Source organism: Heloderma suspectum, chromosome 11 (assembly GCF_057233095.1).
Source record: "Heloderma suspectum isolate Gila_16-S chromosome 11, 16-S_ref, whole genome shotgun sequence".
Classification (NCBI taxonomy): Eukaryota; Metazoa; Chordata; class Lepidosauria; order Squamata; family Helodermatidae; genus Heloderma; species Heloderma suspectum.
In genome coordinates, this window is record NC_139468.1 from 16,933,940 (window position 1) to 16,957,698 (window position 23,759).

At 42.2% G+C, this 23,759-nt stretch overlaps 1 protein-coding gene across 6 annotated transcripts in view; it reads right to left on the reverse strand.

The window, feature by feature from the left end:
• The window catches only part of CSNK1G1 (casein kinase 1 gamma 1), a 70,700-nt gene that overhangs the window by 18,003 nt on the left and 28,938 nt on the right, over nucleotides 1-23,759 (reverse strand). For 3 of the 6 annotated variants that reach the window (XM_084817008.1, XM_084817007.1, XM_084817006.1), the window contains exons 6-12: nucleotides 21,695-21,929; nucleotides 20,663-20,748; nucleotides 18,637-18,721; nucleotides 15,608-15,756; nucleotides 13,121-13,222; nucleotides 10,149-10,256; nucleotides 4,418-4,524 (exon numbers count right to left, since the gene is read on the reverse strand). In XM_084817008.1, the coding sequence (XP_084673134.1) occupies nucleotides 4,418-4,524; nucleotides 10,149-10,256; nucleotides 13,121-13,222; nucleotides 15,608-15,756; nucleotides 18,637-18,721; nucleotides 20,663-20,748; nucleotides 21,695-21,929 (872 nt within the window). Of the gene's footprint in view, nucleotides 1-4,218; nucleotides 4,525-10,148; nucleotides 10,257-13,120; nucleotides 13,223-15,607; nucleotides 15,757-18,636; nucleotides 18,722-20,662; nucleotides 20,749-21,694; nucleotides 21,930-23,759 lie in introns of those variants that run through there. The other 3 variants (XM_084817005.1, XM_084817010.1, XM_084817009.1) reach the window with 3 other exon arrangements.

A 23,759-nucleotide genomic window follows, 5' to 3' on the forward strand; every position in this document is an offset into this window, starting at 1 on the left:
TTGGCAACTGATAAAGGTGCCCATGCAATCACCTCTGGCTCCACTTCTTAGCTTCAAGGCATTTGTCCACAAAGGAAAATCTGGTGGGCTTTTTTTTTTTAGGACAAGTATTCGGTGGCTGTTAGTGTGCCAATCCAAGGACTTATCCCTGTTCCTTGGACACTTCTTAACAGTCCACCCCACCCCATCTTCTAATTTCATTTTGATTTGGCCAATCATAGCCTAGTCTGGTTCACTCCCCCTTCTATGTGAACCAGAGAGAGTGACTCACCACATGTTGAGCATTTTCAGGCAGCTACAACAGACAGTGTGAGGAGAAGGAAGGAAGGAAAGAAAGAAAGACAAATAAAAACACAGAAAGGAAGGAAACGTCAGTTTAGAGGTGAGATGGAATCATGTCATGGCCAGTCATGCAAACATGCAGTGCAGATCTGTGATACACACCAGGTTCATCTACCTTCTCAAACCTGGTTCCACCTGAACCTCCTGCAACTAATGTGGGAGAGATACCATGATGGGGTCTTCCTGAGATAGACAAAGACAAGCTTTCATAATAGCCCAAGACAACAGAACCAGAGCAGCAGAATATCATCACTGAAGGGAATGTACTCTAGGGGACTTTGACAGGTAGGAGCAAGAACATTTCTGAACCTTCAGATTAGAGAATACCCCTGGGAAAGTTTGCAAGGAAACTCTAAGAACAGCTGGCTAGAAGGGCCCAGATACAAATACCTTAGTGCTTTGATGGACCATGGCAGTTGATCAAAACTATTCCTAAATTTCCTTATAAATTAATTTATAATTTGTGGAGGACTCAGTCTCCCTACATTCTTCAGCCTACGTGCTTTGGAGATAAAATACACTTACTTGTTAATACCACCTCTACTGCCACATTATTTATGGTTCACCATCATAAGAGAAGTAACATTCCGTGCACAAAGAGATTACAGTCTAAACTTAGGCAGAACAGAAACAACAGCAGAAGGAGTGAAAAGGAAGCCATAGTAGAGGGGCCAACATCTATTCAGCTTATAGTTAGGAGCACAAGAGGGGTTAACCTTAAATGTAAAACTAGAAATGACAAAGTTGATGAGGAAAGTGACAAAGAGATGAAAAAGAGTTTTTAGAAGAGGTATGACAATTAGTGACATTATCCAGCCAAAAGAGGATGCAATACTCAAAAAGGATGAGAGTATTTAACACCTAGAGGTATAAAAGAGGAAGCAATAGCAGCATTAAGATAGTAATAAAGGGAACCATCCCATGTATCCGGTTTGTGAGATGGGAAAAATATAAAACCTCTGCCCAGTGACAAATAGAAGTAGTGAGGTGGGAAGGAGAGGAAGTGTTTGGATGGAAAGATTAGTAGCTTTATTCTTACTAACAATACAATCCTACACCTGTCTACTCCAAAGTAAGTACCAGAGTTCAATAAGAAAGACAAAGAAAACTGAAAAGGGTAACCAGAGGGAAGTTAAGATGAGAATTGAACCCAGGAGGATAGAGTGAATTGACAGCATTACAGGCACCAGATTGGTCAATAAGAATAAAGAGGCAGCTCTTAGATTTGGCCAGAAGAAAGTATCGGAAATATTGCTAAGAGGAGCTTCAGTGAAGCTGACCTGGTAAAAATCAGACTGAGGGAAAGCCGAGATGAAAGCTGAAGGACAAGAAGTGAAATCCATCATAAGCATAATAGTATCCAAGGAATTCTGCAGTAACGGGGTATGGGTGATGGCTAAAGGAGAAAAACAGATGAAATATCAGGAGGAATTAGGGATCGAGAAATATTTGTGTGCCTGAAAACCTATGCAAACGAATCATAGAAAGTTCAAAGATAAACAGAGAAGGAAAGCTGAGGGAGGAAGGGATGGGCGCAAAACTAGTTGTAGGACTGATGGTAGTGGGAAAATGAGCTTCTTCAGAGTCAGTTATGCGGGGTGAAGGAAACAGTAAATTATTTTAAGGACAACAATGGAAAATGCTGGAGGGTGGGAATGTAGAAGGAGAATGGGGGAATGTAGAAGGAGAAGAGAAGAGGTGCAGATGGAAATTTGTCACCAGATCTTGCCAATCTCCTCCTTCACAGAAGGAAAGAAGACAGACAGGAAGCCTTCAGGAACAAAATAACTGCGGGAGACACACAGCAGGCACAAAAAAATGGGCAAAGGAGGAGACTGACACAACTTTAAGTGGACAACATTTGCATGGTCTGTTAGGAAACCCAGAAGGTAATGGTATAATAAATAAATACATAATAAAAGAAGCCATGGTTGGGAGGTGAATGGGCAAGAAAGGAAGAATAAAAGGCAGAGGGGCGGAGGGAGACAATATCCTAGGTAGAGGCAAGTAAAAGCTGAACATGGAATTTTGGCTTTCCAGAGTTTACTACACAACTCCCAAATACCCATTTATAGCCCAATAGTATGCAGAGTTAAGTGCAACCTAAGCCTATTAAAAATAACAGGTTCAGGCATCTCTTTGTACAGGATCAGGTTATCAGTCATTTCCCTTATATAGCACCTTGCTATAATAGTCTCATATTGACTGGAAGTTTAAACATCTTGGAAATTCTTGACATACCTAGAAAAGTGAGGGTAAAGCTTGGATGTGCAACTTCCACAGAAAGATCAGATGCAGAGGAGGTGTGGTGCACTGAGGCAGTAGCCACAAAACCTTTATACTAGAAGAGAACCTTCATTTATTCCAGTGCATATTAATGCCCCTAACCTACACTTCCATCCCAGAAGAAAACCTCTCTTCACATAGCTAGACTGTGGTATCAGCAAAGAATGGTGTCTTAATGGCACCTCCCACTAAGGATGCAACCCTGGGCATGCTTACTTGGGAGTAAGTTTCACAAGATGTAATCTGATTTATTTCAGAGTTAACATGCAGAGATGGTGCTGCAACAGTAATATCAGCAATAAGTCCACTACAGAAGAATAATTCCTTGGGGACATTCTGGAGTCTTTCAATTGACTGGCCCCATGACAAAAGAAGTAGATTAATTTAGCTTAGCTGATGCTGCAGTGTCAGGGCAAAAAGCCCTCTTGCACAGAACAGCAAGACAAGTATGTTATTAAAGCTCTTGCCCAGAGAGACTTACAAGTATTGAAGCCCAGCCCACTTCACTGGCACTTGCTGAAAACTAGCCTGTAGTTGACCTGCTGAGAGATCCTCAGGCAGACAGCTCTGTATAACATAATAATAAATATCGAAAGCACTTAAAATCTCTCTCTCCCACCCCCCACCGCCATTTATAGAAAGACGTTGATTATCTGCAGAGCAACACATACTAATCCGTTAGTTGGGAAAGCAAAGCGCAGTTATTAAGTTTGCCACAAGCATTTATTTAAACACATTTAAATCCTGCCTCTCCGAAGCTTGAGGCAGCTATGAAGCTCTCCTTAGGGCCGAAGACAGAAATGTTTGCAAAACGATAACCTGTTTCTTGGGTAATGGAGTACTTAGGCGATTAGTTCCTCTCAGCTGGAGATTCAGACCTGAAGCACAATTAAAGGTATTGCATACACTTGCTTTTCTGGCAAGCAAGTTTTCTATCCATTCTCAGTATAAGGACTCAAGGATCACAATGCTGGCCATGGAGCCCACTAAGTATTATTATGATTGCTGAGAGTTTCATCAGAGCCAGAAGGCAAGTCAGTCAGACTGCTATGCCTTGACCCCTTTGAGGAACCTTCTGCCCACAATGATTCATTAAGTATGAGTTGACTTTCTTTATAAAGAAAAGGAGATGACTGCTGATCCCTGGGAGAAGGCTCCACATTATGGTTCATATGGTGGCAACAGATCATGCAGAGTACGACTGGATGGCAGAGATGGGGGGGGGGGAGAGAGATGGCCAAAGCATTGTTCTTCAACACCTAAGCAAAAAAACCAAAACCCTTGCAACACTCAGCAGGCAGCTTGCAAAGTAACTTAAAATTTCTATGACTAAAAAGGTTACTGATAGGTAACTCAAAAGATTTTTGCAAGGGTATGTTATAACAACAACATATGGCCTAAGTCTCACAACAATGAAGGGGGAAAGGGGGGTCTGGTTTCTACATTCCATTTCTACATTCCCCAAAGGAACTGAGCTAGTTAATATGCACACAGCATTAAGGACAGAAGCTACAGCCCTTCCTCTGAGGAAGTCTACTATACATGCTACTCGCAAATTTGGGGGAAATAATTCTGTCCAATTTGCAACACATGCTCTAGCCAAAAGTAGCATTACTTAGGCAGCACAAGCAAAAAGCAGCTGTACCACCACCAGCATCACTATGGTTATCATGCAAAAAACAAAGGATTTGACAGCAGGTTATGGATATAGGTATCAAACACAGGAACACAGAAACATATTTCACATACAGGTGATGCAGGGAAAAACCTGCTTGGACAGCAAACATACTTAGCTTCCTCCACTACTTCCACCTCAGTACGGGCTGCAAGTTGTATACTGGACGGTGCTCCTGTTGGCTCATCGATGTTCAGTTCACCATTGGTTGAGCTCACCACCTGAAAAGAACAAAAACTCCGTCTAGACAGCTTTATAGAAAGTGCTGGGGGTGGAGTCAGTGGTTGTGGTCCATGTTGGTACCAATGACATGGGGAAATGTAGTCATGAGGTCCTGGAAGCTAAATTTAGGTTGCTAGGTAGAAGGTTGAAATCCAGGACCACCAAGGTGGCTTTCTCTGAAATGTTACCTGTTCTACATGCAGGGCCAGCTAGGCAGGCAAAACTGAAGAGTTTCAATGCATGGATGAGCGGTGGTGTACAGAGTAGGGGTTCAGGTTTGTTAGGCACTGGGGAACATTTTGGGACAAGCTGGGCCTGTACAAGAGGGACAATCTCCACTTGAACCAAAATGGAACCAGACTCCTGGTGCTAAACATAAAAAAGGTGACAGAGCAGCTCTTAAACTGAACCCTGGGCTGGGAAGCATCCGGTTCGGGTTGAATCATCCCTAGGGGATGAAGATGAAAATGTTTCTGATTGCGCAAATGTAGAAGGGGGGGAAATAGGCCATGAGCATATGGTGAAACATGATAGCCAGTCAAACAGGCCTCGGTGCCATAGCAGAAAATGCACACACCAGAGACATCTGGGGAGGGACACTGTGTATAGGTGTTTCTATGCAAATGCTCGAAGCCTCCAAGCCAAAATGGGGGAGTTGGAGTGCTTGGTTTTAAAGCAGAACCTAGATATAGTGGGCATTACGGAAACCTGGTGGAATGGAGAGAACCAGTGGGATACAGTCATCTCTGGATATAAACTCTATAGGAAAGACAGGAAAGTGCGTACTGGGGGAGGTGTTGCTCCATATGTCAAAGAGGGCATAGTGTCGAGCAGGGCATAGTGTCTCTCCAAAGAGGGCATAGTGTCGAGCCTTTTACTGCCCTAAAAGGGCAGACTCTTTCACAGAAGTGCTGTGGGTGACAATACCAGGCTCCAAAACTAATTTAGTACTAGGAATATGCCATCCTCTCCCAGACCAGAATGCTCAGAGTGATCTTGAAGTGGAAAATGAAATCAGGGAGGCCTCCAAATGAGGAAGTGTTGTAATAACAGGGGACTTCAATTACCCCCACATTGACTGGATAAATGCATGTTCTGACAAAGGATTTCTCAATGCCCTAACGGACTGTGCCCTAGAACAGTTGGTCATGGAACCAACCAGAGGGGAGGAGACCCTGGATTTAATCCTAAATGGTGCCACCCAGGACCTAGTATGAGATGTGAATGTTGCAGAACCAATTGGAAAAACTGACCATCGCCCTATCAGATTTCATATGTACTTAAGTGGGAAATTGCCCAGGAAGTCCAACACAGTCACATTTGACTTCAAATGAGGAAACTTCTCTAAAATGAGGGAAATGGTGAAAAGGAAGTTGAAAGGGGGAGTCAAGAGGGTTAAATCCCTTCGAAATTCTTGGAGGTTACTCAGAACCTCAGAAAACTCAGAAGCTCAGCTGCAGTGCAGTGACCACAAGATCACCAGCATAGTTATCGAGCAGTGTCAAGAAAGCTATTAAATAATAGAAAGCTTCCTTCACAAAATAGAAGTCTTGCCCAAATGAGGAAAACAAAAGGAAGCACAAGCTTGCACAAAGAAGATGCAAGCAGACAATAAGAGATGCAAAAAAGCATTTTGAGGAGCATTTTGCTAACAACATCTAGGCCAACAATAAAGAATTCTTTAAATATATCTGAAGCAGGAAGCCAGCTAGGGAGGCAGTTGGACCTCTGAATGATAATGGAGTTAAAGGCGTACTAAATGACGATAAGGAGACTGCTGAGAAGTTAAATGAATTCTTTTCATCTGTCTTCATTGCAGAAGATATAGGGCAGATACCGATGCCTGAACTGATGTTTTCAGGGAGGAAGTCTGAGGAACTGAGGCCAATAGTGGTGACAAAAGATGAGGTTCTCAACCTTATTGATAAATTGAAAGTTAATAAATCACTGGGCCCAGATGGTATCCATCCTAGACTTCTTAAAGAACTCAAATATGAAATTGCTGATCTTCTAACCAAAATATGCAACATGTCCCTAAGATCAGCCTCTATACCAGAGGACTGGAAAACGGCCAATGTAACACCAAGTTTTAAAAAGGGATCCAGGGGGATCTGGGAAACTGCAGGCCAGTTAGCTTAATATCTCTTCCAGGTAAACTGGATTAAAGCATTATTAAAGATAAAACTAGTAAGCATACAGAGTTCTCTGAGAGTGTCAATAAACATGTGGACAGGGATGATCCAGCTGACATTTTTACTTGGACTTCCAAAAGGCTTTTGACAAAATCCCTCACCAAAGACTCCTGAGCAAACTTAGCAGTCCTGGAATAAGAGGACAGGTCCTCTTCTGGATCAGTCACTGGTTAAAGAACACAAAGCAGAGAGTAGGAATAAATATTAAATTCTCCCAATGGAGGGATGTAAACAGTGGGTTCCCACAGGGATCTGTATTAGGACCAATGCTTTTCAACTTATTCATAAATGATCTGGAATTAGGAGCAAGCACTGAAGTGGCCAACTTTGCTGATGACACCAAACTATTTAGGGTGGTCTAAAGAAAACAGGACTGCAAGGAGCTCCAAAAGGATCTCTCCAAACTGGGAGAATAGGCATCAAAATGGCAAATGCGGTTCAGTGTAAGCAAGTGTAAAGTGATGAACATTGAGGCAAAAAATCCCAGCTTCAAATATAAGCTGATGGAATCTGAGCTAGCAGTGACTGACCAGGAAAGAGATCTTGGGATCTGTGGTGGACAGCTCGATGAAAATGTCAGCCCAGTGTGTGGCAACTGAAAAAGGCAAATTCCATGTTGATTATAATTAGAAATGGAATTGAAAATAACACTGCCAAGATCATACTCCCCTTTTACAAATCTATAGTGTGACCAAACTTAGAATACGGTGTACAGTTCTGGGCACTGCACCTAAAAAAGGATTTTGTCAAGTTGGAAAAAGTGCAGAAAAAGCAACAAAAACGATCAAGGGACTGGAGCAACTTCTATATGAGAAGAGGTTACAGCAGCTGGGATTGTTCGTTTATTATTATTATTATTATTATTATTATTATTATTATTATTATTATTATTTATTACATTTCTATACTGCCCCATAGCTGAGACTTTCTGGGTGTACAAAGATTAACTTAGCTTAGAAAAAAGGCAAGTAAGAGGGGGCACAGTAGAGGTGTACAAAATTATGCATGGTGTGGAGAAAGTGGATAGGGAGACATTTTTCTCCCCCTGTCACAATACTAGAACCCAGGATCATCCCATGAAGCTGATTGGTGGAAGATTCAGGACAGATAAAAGGAAGTACTTGCTGCTAGCTTTTATTTTGGTTTGTACTTTTACACTGTAGTTTTAAGCTTTTCCATTTTGTATCATATTTTATGAGGCATTTTGTGGTTTTAATTGTTGTGAACCACCCAGAGAGCTTCAGCTATTGGGCAGTATAGAAATGTAATAAATAAATAAGTAAGTAAGTAAGTACGTCTTCACACAGTGCAGAGTTAAAACTATGGAATTCACATTCATAAGAGTGATAGACACCAATTTGGATGGCTTTAAAAGCGGATAGGACAATTTCATGGAGGATAAGGCTACTGATAGCCACTAGTCCTGATGCCTATATGCTACCTCCAGTATCAGAGGCACTATGCCTATGTACACCAGCTGCTGGGGAACATGGGTGGGAGGGTGCTGTTGCACTCAGGTCCTGCTTGTGGGTTTCCCATGGGCAGCTGGTTTGCCACTGTGTGAACAGAATGCTGGACTAGATGGAACCTTGGTCTGATCCTGCATGGCTCTTCTTATGTCTATGTTAATACGGAACACAGCCCCAGTTTGTATCAAAGCAACATTAGGGTGCTACATACAGGCCATTAAGTAAACAAGAAAAGTGTGCTCAGGAAGGAATTTTCATTCTGCCAGCTAGAAAATACTTTTTCTCCCACTCACCCTGAGTTAAAAGTTTTCTACAAACTTCCCAGCAGTTTTGGAAAGGTTTTTTGGCTCTGGCACTATAAAAAGTAGAGACTTAAAATGAACTCTGCACCCTACCAGTTTAAGATCTTGGGGTCATAATCCCCACACTTCTGGACTAATCTGGAACCCAGAGGGCTCAAAATGACTGGGAGGGAACTCACAGTATATTGAAATTAGTGAAAGCATCATGCAAATAATATAGCATTATAGTGCAAGAGATACATAACATGTATGACAAAACACTTGTTTTCCAAAATTTGCACTAAGATAAAATTGGCTATGGAGTTTGGTTTGTCTACTGTATATTTTGGGTTGTCTACTGCATGTTATTCAGCAAAGTTATACCAAAAGGCAAGGTTTGAACCTGGAATCATGCCCTACCAGTGAGTCAAAATTCCACCTGAATTGGGGGGGGGGGGGTCCTTAAGTGTTTTGTTTGTTTGTCCACATATGTGTGGGCAAGCAGTATAGTAAAATCTGTGGGCTATTAAATACTGTTGGCTTATTTTCAAGACAGCGTGGCTGGCTGGGGGATGCTGGGAGTTGTAGTCCAACACATCTGAAGGACACCACATCGGGGAAGGTTTTCCTACAGGTTCTTGCGTATGGCCTCCCTTGCCTGTTTCTATTCACTCCTATTATCCTTCCCGTTTTCAGCCAGCTTGTCTCAGTCCTGCAACAGACCTTGCACATGTATTGATGTTGGGTGGGGGTGGGCGTTGTCAGACAATTCTACTGACGCCTCAGAACATATCAGAAAAGGCAGAAGCTTGGAAGACCACTGCCCTTCTGTTTGAGGTTCTGGTTTCTCCAGCTGCAAACCACCCTGGAAATCTCCAGCCAGTATACAAATTAGATCCGCTGCAAGACTGCCAAGTCACCAAACAAATCATGGCTAAGAATCAATTGAACAAAAAGATTTGTGTAGGTATGAGGCAGCTGCCAACACAATTCAATGAGATCAGGAGACAGAAACTTTGCTCTCTCTGACATGAAAGTTTTATGCACCAATAAAGAGCGCAGTTCAAAAAATGTCACTTGAAAGGGGAGTCCATTTATTTATTTCATATTCAATAGCCAAAGCTCAGTTGTGTCACCCCACCATGTTGCACTGTGTTTTCCTGTCTTGTCCCTGGCATTGTGCTATCAGAATCACTGCTGTCGTGGTCCTTGAACAGTGGCTATCAACTGATATCTTCTGCCTGGCCACCTACCCAATAAAATTCCTTCCAGGAATTCTTTGCACTTTCTGGGACTGGAAAAGCAAAATCAGCAGGAATTTCCCAACTGTTCCTGCCATTTCCACACCCTCTTCCCATCCCCAGGCCCTGCTGGGGAGGGACAGGGAACATGCACACTAAAGTAGCTTTAGGCGTACAGCTCTTTGCTCCAAATTCTGCCTAAAGAATCAGCACACGCAAATGTCAACACCACCACACTCACCCAGCACCTCTGTCCCAGAGCATGCACAAATGTTTCATATCATCCCCCTGCCTCAATACTTTAACAGAAGCAGTTCACAGGTTTTAGCTGAAACATCAAATGACAAAACATGCATGTCTGAGAATCAATCCACAAGAACATGGTGGCCAAGCTATCTGGTCGCAATAGAAAAGCTGCACAGGACAGGAAAAGGCAATACCTGTACTGATCCCCCATGCCGTTCTGAAGCCAAGTGAGATGTCAGAAACAAAGCATTGGTCTGCCGCGTTGCTGGAATGTCCCAGTCTCCTCGGCGCTCTGATGCAGTCTGAACAGGCATTTGCAAGCGGGAGAGCAAGAAGACAGGAGGAAAGGCAAGGGTGAACCAAAGCAAAGCAATGCTTTCTTTGAAAATGCACATGGTCAGCTCATTGCAGGGCGCGGGGAGCAAAGCATTTTAAAACCAGCTGCTAAGATTTCGTTTTGACAAGCCTACATCCCCACCCTTTGCACAACAGTCAAAAGCAGTAAATGCCAAAGTGGACTTCACATAGTAAAAAAAATCCAGAGTAAGCCTTCATCAAGTGGGGTTTTTTCATTCTGCACTGATATAAACACGACAAATGGATATTAGTTCAGCATTTATATAGTGCTTTAGGCAGTTCACATACATTATCAGTAATCCTTACATCAGGGATGATGAATCTGGCCTGTGGGCTAAATCCTGCTTGACTAGGGGTCACAATCTGGCCCTCTCCAGATGATCATACCTCCTTCCCGCTGACCACCATCCATTTGATGGTTTCTTGGCTCTTGCGTATTTTTCCCCATTCTAAACGGTCAAAATGCCTCTTCCAAGGCACTAAGGGCTTTAAGCGAAAATAGGCTGGTATTTTTTGGTACGTTGGCCCTACCCTTTTTGGCTTCAGCCCCACCCACCACTGAAATGCACCCGAGAAAATTGAATTTGGCCTTCGGGCTGAATAAGGTTCAACACCCCTGCTCTACACATCGACCCCATAAGGTAGGTAAATACTGTATTCCCATACTGTAGATGTGCAGCTCAAGCCTTGAGTGCCATTTTTGGCAGAAAGCAAAGATATAAACATAATAAATAAACAAACAGTGTGTTGCTTAAGGATATGTAGCAAGTTCCCAGCAGACAAAAGATTTGAACCAGCACTTGGTTTGTTTTAAGCATGGAACTACCATAGCAGAATAGAAGCAATTTGTAGTTTTAGAGCCTTGTTCAAAGGGCAGTGACTGGATCAAACTATTTCGCTTCCCAATTGACCACAGTAATCAGTTAAGTAGCTGAACAATTGCTAGGCAGCAAAAAGGTAGGATTCTGATGCATATTTTCAGTATTAGTTCAGTTCTTCTTATTCATTCATGGTTATTTCTGCTAAGGTCATGTATTCTCCTACTTTGCATTCATTCTCTTCCTAGTAAACTTCCCACAGGGGGAAACTTCCATTATTCTGCCAGTATTCATCTGAGCTCTAGTCTTCACACTGCTTGGGTTACCATGACTTCCAGTCTTGCTTCAATTTTCCCTGTGCAACAATCTTCTTCATCCAAGTCACATGCAGGGGCTGTTCACACATCATAGCAGCATTCAGAGGAGAATCGTGGGTTAATTAACCCACATGATGCATGTCCCCGCAAATCCTGATTTAATAATTACTTATTTGAGGAGACGTGAGCCACTTCCAGTTTCTGTAAACAACCAATGAACAGGTTGTTCACATGACATCTAAACCAGGACATTTTGGGTTAAATGACCTGAAGTCAACATACAAGTAAGCCGTAGGTTAACGCTGGGTTGCTTAACCCATGAACAAAGCATCCAGGTTCAGATGTCACACTAACAACCTACAAAGAGGGCATTCTTTAAAAGTGGAAGTGTCGGGCATGCAGAAGGCAGCACACTCACTCTCTCCCACTCTCTCATAACAACCCTTGAGTTGTTTAACCCATGGATTGCCATTATGTGCAAATCAGGTCACAGACACAGCTCAATCCCCACCTGAACCTTTGATCTCATGTATTTTATTTAGGGAGCAATCCTATGCAGATAGGCAGCCACCTCCGAACTCAGAGGTGACTGTCCATCCAATGCAGGGTGGGCAGTCCGTGGAGGGGATCTTCTCCTCCGTGCTCTGGCTGCCTTGCATTACCAGCCAGATGGTCAATTTCAGCTATGTAGCCGGAGTGGTTCAGGGTGGGGAGGAAGGAAGACTTGTAAAGAAGCTTCTGCCAATCCACCCCTCCCCACCTCCAGGAATGCCCCCTTTTGCCACACTCTGTGCTGCTCTTACGAGCACAGAGCCAGGGGAACATTCTGTGCTGCCTACAAGGGGGCGGGGAGACAGTTCTCTGGGAACTGACCTCAGAGTGTGGGTTGAGGTCGGTTCCCGGAAACCGACCAATCCTATGGCTGTCTAGCCGCTGTCTACCAGCCACAGGATTGCACCCTTAAAGTATTTATAAATCACCCTCCATATTAACTATCCCAGAATAATTTACACACGCTTTCTTTGCTACTCAGTCATCTCCAAGACAGAAGGATATGTTCAGTGGACAATTCAAACAGGTCATCACTGCATTTAAAAACAAACACATTACCAAGCATTAAGCCTAAACAATGCTCAGGCACAAGTGTTATTTAAAGGTCCAAAGACTGACCTTCACCATTAGAAATTACTCAGTTCAAATATGCAACGATACAGATTAATAAGAAAATTTACTAAATGCAGGCTAGGGCTTGACATAGCAACAACCCAGAGTACGGGTTGTCACTGAACCGTGGGTTGTCGTTACATGTGAACCCTGCACTATGGTTTAACTATTGGCTGTTAACCATAAAACAACCCAGGAAAAGAACCCATGGGTTGCTGCTGGGTTTTGAAGTCCGGGTTGTTTGTGATTAACAACCCAGGGTTAAGCCATAGTGCAGGGTTCACATGTAATGACAACCCATGATTCAACAACAATCCACAATTCAACAACAACCCATACTCTGGATTGTCTTTATGTGTGCACCAGGTCAATGAGTGATATTAAGAGTGATTTTCCAACAATCTCACTGCCAACAATCCCAGCAACGCAATGGAACAATCTTTTCTATGTTCCTCTTTAGCAATTAAGTTTCAATAAAGTCGGGAAGTAAAAGGTTATAAGTTAACAAACCTGATTGCGGTGAGGCTGTAACGATGTTCGATCCCTATGCGCATGGGCGTCTCTCGTTACAGAGGGTCCAGATTCTACATGCATAGGCCCCACTGGAGTGGGCTGGAAAATAAAAACATATAACTGAATATCCAGGTGAGATCCAAATAAACCATTTGTTGGTTTAACAACTAGAACAGATCATTTTAAGAGTGGGAACCAGGCAGATTTAGTCCATATTTTCAAAATACTTGCTTTCAGCCATGCTGTCAGATCCTACAGCAATAGCCTGAAGCTTCTTTAGCACAAATGAAATCTACCATGATTCAGCTGGCTACAGCAATGCACATATTTAGGCATCTACATGAATGTTGTGGCAAATGCCAGGGGTCTGTCCTAGACTACTCCCATTCTCAATAGCTAGGTCTTCCTGCCAGATGGAGCATCCAAGAATCTGGTAGTGTAAGCTCTACATTTTGATACTCAACCTTTAAGATCTATTATGAGGTGTATCTTTAAATCATGACTTTCATAGCTCCTTATTTACATTCTCAGAGATGGCCATCACCATGCATACATTTCCATCCACAAACCCAGTAAGAAATTTCTTTTTTCCAAGACAAACTTGGCAACAATAATCTAAGCCTTATGTAGTGGGTTGGTTGGTGAGCAGAAAATGTGGACTTCACAGAGTCCCTAAATGCACAGAGACCTGTGTAGTTTAACACAGTTAGTAGAGTTTAGCAGGCTTTAGCTAACAAAAGTAGCCCCCTTGATTGGAGAGGGGGGGGGTTCTAGAGTGAGCCTCTCACATAATTGGTATTGAGCAAGATATGTAGTTACCTCACCAGTCTGAGACAGGGAGCAGTATCTCACCTCAGTCCTGTGCTGAGAAGTCCTCCCTTTGTTCCTTGGTTCTGGGAAGCCAATTAGGTTCTCATGCTGGGATGTTTTGAGTGAGGGAAGCTACTCCTCCAGAGTAGCTGTTGAGGGGGGCGGGGGGAGAGGCGCTTCTTGCCAACTCCTAAGTTTAGAGAGAGAAGCCTATGAGATCAGCCCCAAGGCTCTCCATCTCTGGTCTTGCTTCAAGGGGGAATATGCATTACCAGCCTGGAGAAACATTGGCCCAGGAATGGCTTCCCCATCTGTCTTGGGGACTCAGATAGACATATCAGCTTGTGACAAGGGTGCCTGCTTTGTCAACTATGGGGAGGTGTGAACTTTCTTTGTGTGTGTGTGTGTGTGTATTCTGCATCCATTTTCTATCAATAAACCAATATAAACCAATAATCAATGGTTTAAACCAATCAATAAACCAATAATCAATTTTGCACAAGTGGCTTGTTTCATCTTGATAACCAAAAGAATCTGATTGATGAAAGGGAACTGACAAGAGTCAGGACTCCAGATCAATACACTTTACAAGTATATTTCCTTCAGATTTCCTTCAGATTATAATCAGTTCCTAAATTCTCTTTGACATGGCAATAAAGTCTGGATGAGTGGGATATGACAAATAGTTTCAGTAGTGAAACTATCTGAAACTTGAGTCTTGGCTTTGAGTCTTATCTTCGCTTTGGAAGATCACAGATAACACAGATTTTTTTTCTCTATGCACACATCTGTGCTGGAATATTTTTCAAGACTCTTGTCCAACACTAAACCTGTGTAACTGAGCTATTTTTCATGCCTCTGACAGTCTCTTGATATTGTCCCGAAAATTCCAAGTGTGCTGAGAATTACAGCATAGGAAGAATGCATTACTGAAAATTGATGTATATACAACTAAGAACAGGGATACAACTAGTGGCATGCTATTCACATTGGAAGAGTTTTTCATCCACAGATACATAGGTGGTGTTTGCACAAGCATTTCACGCTATTCTATTTACTAGAACTGCTAAAAGAAATCTAGTTTAAATATGTTTTACACTAGTCTTGACAATCCCATATGAACTCTCAGCTAAGAAAGGCTATAATAGGTTCCAACCATCCAACCTTATTGTTGGCACCCATGGGGACATATTAAACAGTGGCTGCAGCCTAATTACACTGTGCAGGGTTGAAGGGAGGGAACAGCCATGTAACGTGCAAGTGACTTCGCAGCACTTCCACTGAGGATGTGTAAAATGGACACACACAGTTGCAATTTGGAATTACTGACTGTCCACGGTTATTGAAGAGACCAAAAAAGCTGCATTCTCTCAAGTCTACATCTCATGCCCACATCCCCAACGTGTCCCCAAGAGCAGTGACTGCACCTATATTGTTGTACAACCTACCTAGAAAGTCAGTGACATTCAATAAGAAAAAAAACAAGAACAAACATTTGGAGGCATGAATACAGATATCTACTTCTGCAGGAGAGTTCACACCAAATAACAACTATCTTGTGTTCTCAATTTATAATGAAAAGTTTACTTGCAACATAACTGGCATTAAAAATGGATCTTATAGCAGGAGCAGCAGTCCAAAAAAGTCCGTGTATGTCACTCGCCTACAACTTACAATTGGCCTGCCAACCCAGTCGTAGGCATAATCAAAGGTGAATCCTCTCTTTTCAAATAACTCTGTGAAGATTGTTCGTAGGTAATCATAGTCTGGTCTCTCAAAGAAGTCTAATCGCCTGACATAACGAAGATAAGCAGCCATCTCCTCTGTTAAAGGGAATTAGGAAGAAGCAACATCAGATCATCTGTTTAGAAACAAGTAGAAGCACAATACATTTCAAAGTTACCTACTGGCCAGATTAATCCCCTAAATTATAAATCTACTGAAGTAGATGAGATGGTTAACAGACCTGTGCCACTGGCTGGCTATGCAGTCACATAACTTCCAAATGGTTTCCTGAAGTATACTTGAGGCCTTTGGACATATGGAAAGGCACTTTTAGGTAGCAAAATGAACAGCAGCTTAGGGAGGAGGAAGCATTTATACCAGTACTTCCCAGTTCTCTCAATGGAAAGGATTTGGTGACATCAAAACAAAATACTCATGCTGGTATGTTTTTTTCAAGTGTACCACCTCAACAGCTCAGAGTGGGTTAAAGAACTTTGCTATTAAAAATAGGTAGGCTTCTGACCCTAAAGAAGGACTCATAAGTTAAGTTACACAGAGAAACAAAAGAAATGGAAACCAGTAAGCATAGGTATATTTTAAGAGTTATGTGCAGACTACTAGGTCCTTACTTTCACATTCAGTTGGTGTCAGTGTGCTCTGACTCGATATAGGGGAGTTAATAATTAATAATTATTAATCTGAAAGTAGTAATAAGCTAAGTTAGGCCATGAACATACACTTTGAACTAGGTCTTAATGTATGCTTTTCTGAAGTTTAAAGGCCATCTTATTTAAATCAGTCACATCTCGTAGTCTTAAACTTTATTGAGGCACACTATCTGTGCTGAACCATGCATGATGAAGAGAAATGTGACACCTGTCAAATATCAAAAAGGAACAACTTCCAGTTAACTATGCTGCATATGAAAGCCTGACTAAAGGAAAGACTAGTATATTATGGTACTTGTCTCTGTAACCCTCCCCCTCCCAACATAACATGACTTCTACTCACCACACAGAAGGAAGTCTTTGGAACTATGCTCTCTAACGTAGAGGAATTTCAGATTGATCACCCTCATCACTGACTTAGACACACTTATTCAGAGCTAACACTGTTTCCCCAAGGTAAGATGAAAAGGAGAGAGTTGGGTAATGTATTGGCCCCAGGAGCGTAGCCAAGTCATTTGTAGTTTAGAGGGGCCTAGAGATCCATAATGCTTGCTTAAGTTCATTATTGGTGCAATTCCCTTGCTAGTAAGCCTCTGAGCATGTGCAGATGAGTCAAAAAGCCGACAACAGCCTTCTCAGAACATTCCTTGCTAATGAGGAGAATGTCTTATCACTGATGTGCCTGAAAAGCAGAGTTTGTTTACCTTAAAGCTACAGGTGGCTGTGCTTGAGAAACAAGTGCTGTTAGTTTATGCTGGGGATGGACGCTAGGGGTGCTTGCTCCTGCTATGCTGCCTCATGGCTAACATGTATGGTATAAAACCCATTTGACCCAATGGCTCGTGGTTCAGAAAAGCTGTCTGATCCAACCATTAGGTACGCCTGTGTGCTGTAAGTTACCCAATAAAGTACTCCTTGTAAGTAAACCTTTGAATCTGATGAATCGCTATCTTGGCACCTCTAACCTAAGAGTTCAATGCCCACGGCTGGGGCGATACAGGTACCAGGCACTACACCAAGTCTCTGTATAACTTCACCCAGCAGTTTCGTGTAGATGTTAAACAGCATGGGAGACAAGCCAACAAAAGCACAGTTGCAGAACTTCAGACCCAGAGGCCAAATCTGACCCACTGGGGGTCCCAATCTGGCTGCCCCCTTTGCCTCCATCCCCATCCACCATGGAATGAGGCCACCGCAAGCTTCTCTGAAATGGAATTTGGCCTTCCAATTGAAATAGGTTCTGCATTCCTGGGGTACAGCAACAGTCTTCCAGCACCATCTTCTGGGTCTGAGCTTCCAGGAAGGACTGGAACCACCACAAGACAATGCTCCCCAAGACAAGGGGCTCCTGACAAGGGACTCCAGAAGAACACTAGACTGATGTTACCAGAAATCAAGATATCTAGATGAAGCATCAAAGATGTATTCTCCCCATCTTCCAGCACAGGTAATCCATTCAACCAAGGCAGTTTCTAAAGGTAAACTGGGTCAAAGGCCAGATTTGCTCATTTCCCACTCATTTATTCACACCACATTTTAGGTCACTACTTTTCAAAACAAAAGACCAATTCCCTTTTTTAAAAATCACTCCATTATTCTGCAATATGTATTCATTTTCAGTATATAATACGTATCATCAATTTTGCAATGTTACAAAATTTTAAAAATGGCTTTTACTCACCTCTCATTGAGAAGCGTCTTTGAAATGGGTGAACATTAAGAGGTAATACATTTTAAATCCAATGATAGCTGGCTCTGAACATTTTACCTGGATTTTACTATTTAAACCAACCATATAATTTGTGCCGTGCACAACAATTAGTAAAAAATATATTTAGCACACTCATGTCAAACTTGCAGCTCCTGGCCCAGGCAGCACCCAAGCTATTCATTGCAACCTGCCAGGTGACTGAAATTCCTATTCTGGTAGCAGTAAGCTGGCAGCAAAACCAGAATGCTTATAAAATACAAAGCAGGCATATATATTCAAATTGTTATGAACTTGACTAGCATGATTTAATTTAAACAGCGAAAGGATTTGCATTAGAAGCATTTGAAGTGCAATTAGGCAAGTGGCCGAAAATTATTACTGAAACTTAAGTTATGGAAAAGTCAGTGATTTAAAAATATCACTGAAATTTGCAGCCAACTCTGCTGTTTGCTGCCATACAATGAACAATGTCTAGCATGCCAGTATGCACAAAATTATATTGATAGCTGACCTCAGAAAATGCTGCCTTAATGGGAGACTAGCTCCTATTTCAAGAAAGAATCTTGCATGGTTGACATGCCACCTAGTCTGACACTTACCTGGGAAGTTCTCACAGAGAACATCAATTGGAGTGTTCCTCTTTGTGTCCCCAATCTTCTGGTACCTCTCTTTTAGTGTATCAGCCTGTAAAATACAAAGGTGTTTTTTAATGTTTTAAAGAGTGCATTGGGTAGCCTATGACAAGCTACACTCTCTCTGTCTCCCATCTGCAATATGGGAATAACAATTGCCTATCTTACAGAGGTGTTGTAAACTAAAATAATGTCTGTGATGCCATTTGAACTCTTAAGATGGGGGTGATGGATCTGGATCTACTGGTAAATCTCTGGGTGGTTTGCAGAATATTAGCAAGGATTTCTGATTCCCTGTTGTTAAAAAATAGCAACAACAACATGATTCTTCCAGCCCCCAGCCTTCCTAAATTATACTACTGAAATGAGGAAAACCTGGGGTAAACAGGAGTGGATTTTTGTTTTGATACAATTCCCTCAGTTCAGAATTCTTTAATTCTAAGCATTTGTTTTTTTACTAGAATCTCAAGATGCACCAACAAAACCTGGTGCAAAACAAAAAGTAGATCCCACAGGCCTGAAGTCTACCTACCCCTGCTCTAAGCACGATATAAATGCCCACTGTTAGAACTATTCACTTGTAGCCACAGTTGTATGAGCAGAAGTCTGCATTCAATGGGGTCTTCCTGCCCCCACCTTATCCACTGCATCCCCCTGCATAGCCCCACAAAAGCCTTTCCCTCTACACAGCCCAGATTTTAAGAAAACCGGTGCTTAAAGTTATTTTGTAATATGCCATTTATTAGGACATCCACTCTAGGAAAATTACTATTCTTATGCATGATAATTGGTGAGTTTCAAGACACTCCACTGAACTAATGATCACTAACACAAGTGAACTAGTCAAGTTTGGGAGATACACGAGGTTAAATGTTGATTATTCTCTAATCAGTTCAGATCAGATCTAATGATCCAGACTTGGTAGCCAAACATTATTTGAAATAACCAGTGGAAATAAAAGGGCATCTGAGCACATGCGAAGTGTCTTTCCCTTTCCACTAGGCCAGTGCAGTCTGTCCCTCCCACAGAATGATGGAGAAGAGTTAATAGCACATACAGGCTAATGAAGAGCAACACTGAGTCCCTGCAGGTCTCTTTCTGGAAATTAAGCACTGCCCCACCTTCTTGGGACGTATACTATGCACTAGAGAACATGGATTCCCTCCACCCAAATGCTGTCCCATTCAGCAGCTCTACACAATTAAACTATTTCCCTTCCCCCAACTCTCTAACCCTTGCTTTGAGTGAGCTCTCTGTTCTTTGCACCAGTCCTGATAAAGAGCTTCATTTGCACCAGTGCCCAGCCTAGCAAACATCAGTTTTCAACATGAGGACTTAAAAGGCTAGGAACATGATCTTTGCCTTCCTCAAAAATAATTCCACTCCGGATTTTAATCCCTTCCTTGCAGCAGCTCCCTTCTCGACAAACCAGTAGATTTTGTTTGTTTGCTTCCTTCCTTTCTGAGACTGAAAGTGGGATGCTAGAGAGATACCAGCTGTGAGGAGGACAGCAGAGCTTGGGCATGGAGAATGGCTCTGCAGAGATGAAGACAAAATGGAAACAGAAACTAAAAGGGAGCTTTGAAAGAGAAAAGGAATGCAGGGACAGAGCCGAACTAAAAATAAGAAGTAGCAACAGAAGCCTGTCTTGCACCCCCCTTTAACTGCTAACACGAAAAATGCTGGCAGCTAAAACAGGAAGGGCAAGACATATGATTACTCCTGGCTAATTGTCAGAATTAAGTTCCTGGGTGCCACAGCTACTGGCAACTGTATTTATTGAGTGCTGGTCAAAGTATCACAATGGATGGGGCTTAAAACAAAACTTGCCCCCCCCCCCCGCCCCCAGCAACAAGTTGCCATTGTCGAAAGTCATACATTTTCTCCAAGTTATCCAAAAGAAATATATCAGCAAAGGAGAAAGTAAAGATATAAGTCACACAGGAAGCATCTGGTAGAGGCAACTTTACTGAGCACACACTTTAGCAGATACCTTAAGGCCTTGCCATGGCAAACTGCCTCGAAGGAAATACATGAACATATGGCCAAGGGCTTCCAAGTCATCTCGCCGACTTTGTTCTGAAATACATAAGAAAACATTGCTGCTTTATCCACTAATAGAAATGCCTATTACATTCCTAGCTCCAATCCAACATAAAAAGTAGGAAAACGTTTGTAAACATGTGGGAGCAGACAGGGACAATCAGACCCCTGATTGGCCATGAATTCTTAGTGTAGGTTTATTCTGCATTTTCAAAAACACATTTCTGCTTCATATACTTTATGATGCCTGCCACTCCAAAAGTCAGTATGCACAGCAAATATCTCCAGGACATAAAGTATGAATTGATTCCAAATCTAGGATATGAGGTCTTCATTATGAGTCAGGAATAAAATACACAGCACTGTAGTAAAAACACGATTAGGTAACTTACCCAAGCTCTCCAAGGTGGACACATGCATCTTCTCAAGTGCGATATAACCTGTGTTGTTAAGCTTCAAGGATGTTCTCTACAGAGTACAGTGTACTCTTCTAGTGTGAGGACAGAGGGATTAAGGAATGACTTAACAGCCCAAAGACTGACCTGCTAGAATCCACTTCACCAAATTTAATCAATATCAAAGCAGCTGTTCTACACTTAATATCTCGTGTTTGGACAACAGCAAAGTGCAAATGGAACTGAAAAAAGCGAAACTGAATAATCCAAAGAATTAGTCAAATTATAGCCATTATTGGACCGAACTAAAGCTACTGACAGGTAGGTAGGTGTGCAAGACTATGCAGCAGTAGCCACTACAGCTTAGCCCTCCATGTCCCAATGCGTATTTCCAGGTTTATTAAAGTTGTTATGAATCTATTGTTCTGTCTTTTGCCATCTAGTTCTAAAACTTTGATGTGGACTTGCAATTCTAATCATTCAACTGCCTCATTTTTATAGCATCTGAAAAATTTCTTTGAATGGCATAAATTGTGCAGAAAAGGACCAATGCTCTTCTAAGTAACATCAAATTAAATTTAGCAAACCTTTGCCAAGATGTGTGTTGATGGACATGTATCTTGCTGTTCCAGTTAGACTTTTGTGTTCCCTATAAGGTATATGTTTTTGCGTTTCAGGATCGATGTACTCCTTGGCCAATCCAAAGTCTATTATGTGAATGACGTGTTCTTTCTTATTTCCTTGCCGACCAATAAGGAAGTTTTCTGGCTTGACATCTCTATAAATGAGATTCTTTGAATGCACAAATTCCATTCGAGTGATCTACAAGAGGACAGAACAAGAAGTTATTGAAATGCTTTGACTTATAAAACATTTGTCAACAGTTCATGGACAAGTACACCAATTAAAAAGTGTACATTAACAGCTTCACAGTATGTTAATATCTTATAGCAAGGGTAGGCAAACTGGTGCCCTCTAGATTTCTGGTCTACAACTACCAAAAATCCCTGACCATTGGTCATGCTGGCTGAGGCTATGGGAGTTGCAGTCCAAAGTGTCTGGAGAGCACCAGGTTGCCTACCCCTGTATTATAGCCACTAGCCTAGCATCCAGAAGACAGTTTAGCAGCTGAAGTAAGGGACATGTCTCTTGGTTCATCCCAAGCACTGGGGAAATGTAAACCATGAAAGACAACCATTCTGTGTCCTTTAAAGGAGGGAACTCATCTGCCAAGGATCCTCAGGGTGTTACAAAGGATCCTGAGATATGTTCTAGGTTAGACACCTGGTTCATGAAGAGCTCTCGGCACAGCTGTTAGGCTTCACTGTTGCCCCTCATGAACAGAGTGCAGCCTAACACATGCATTCCCCTGCAAAGGACAGCAAGCCACCTTCAAGGAACCTTGTCCTGTATTAAATTGCTCATTGAGAACTCCCCTTATAAACTTTCAAAAAGCCTCAGGGTTCCCTTGTACACGGTTTGAAAACCACCACTCTAATCCATGCTCTGCCTTCCATTATTAAAGGACTCAAAGAACTAAAAACCATCCAGTGTAACTTACCCTTAATTGCCATGCATTTACCAGAATTTACTTGTGAGAAAACTGGCCAACTTGAAATAGCTACTGCCATTTTAAAGAGCATACATTCCATTTTGGGAAACAAAGTTTCAAAGCAGTCAACCCGACACTTCCTCGTCTGCTACCCAATATGTCTGCTGCATTAATGTTTTTTAAAGTTTGTACTTTTAAACTCCCCTTCATGGATCACTGCCTTGTTGTGGCGAAGGGGCTTGCATAACTCAGTGAAGCCATAAGCTATGCCGTGCAGGGCCACCCAAGACGGACAGGTCATGGCAGAAAGTTCTGACAAAATGTGGTCCACTGGAGAAGGAAATGGCAACCCACTCCAGTATTCTTGCCAAGAAAACCCCATGGAACATATCACAAGGCTAAAAGAGATGATGCCGGAAGATGAGACCCTCAGGTCGGAAGGTGTCCAATATACTACTGGGGAAGAGCAGAGGGTATTTCCAAGTAGCGCCAGAAAGAGTGAAGCGGCTGGGACAAAGCTGAAAGGACACTCAGCTGTGGATGTGTCTAGTGGTGAAAAGAAAATCCGATGCTGTAAAGAACAATACTGTTTAGGAACCTGGAATGTAGCGTCAATGAATCAAGGTAAGCTGGAGGTGGTCAAACATGAGATGGCAAGATTGAACATTGACATCTTGGGAATCAGCGAACTCAAATGGACAGGCATGGGCAAATTTAAGTCAGGTGACCATTATATCTACTTCTGTGGGCAAGAATCCCTTAGAAGAAATGGAGTAGCACTCATAGTCAACAAAAGGGTGGGAAAAGCAGTACTGGGGTACAATCTCAAAAATGATAGAATGATCTCAGTACGAATCCAAGGCAAACCATTCAACATCACGGTAATTCAAGTCTATGCCCCAACCACTGAGGCCGAAGAAGCTGAGGTTGATCGGTTCTATGAAGACCTACAACACCTTCTAGAACTAACACCAAAAAAAGATGTCCTTTTCATCATAGGGGATTGGAATGCTAAAGCAGGAAGTCAAGAAATAACCAGGATAACAGGCAAGCATGGCCTTGGTGTACAAAATGAAGCAGGACAAAGGCTCATTGAGTTT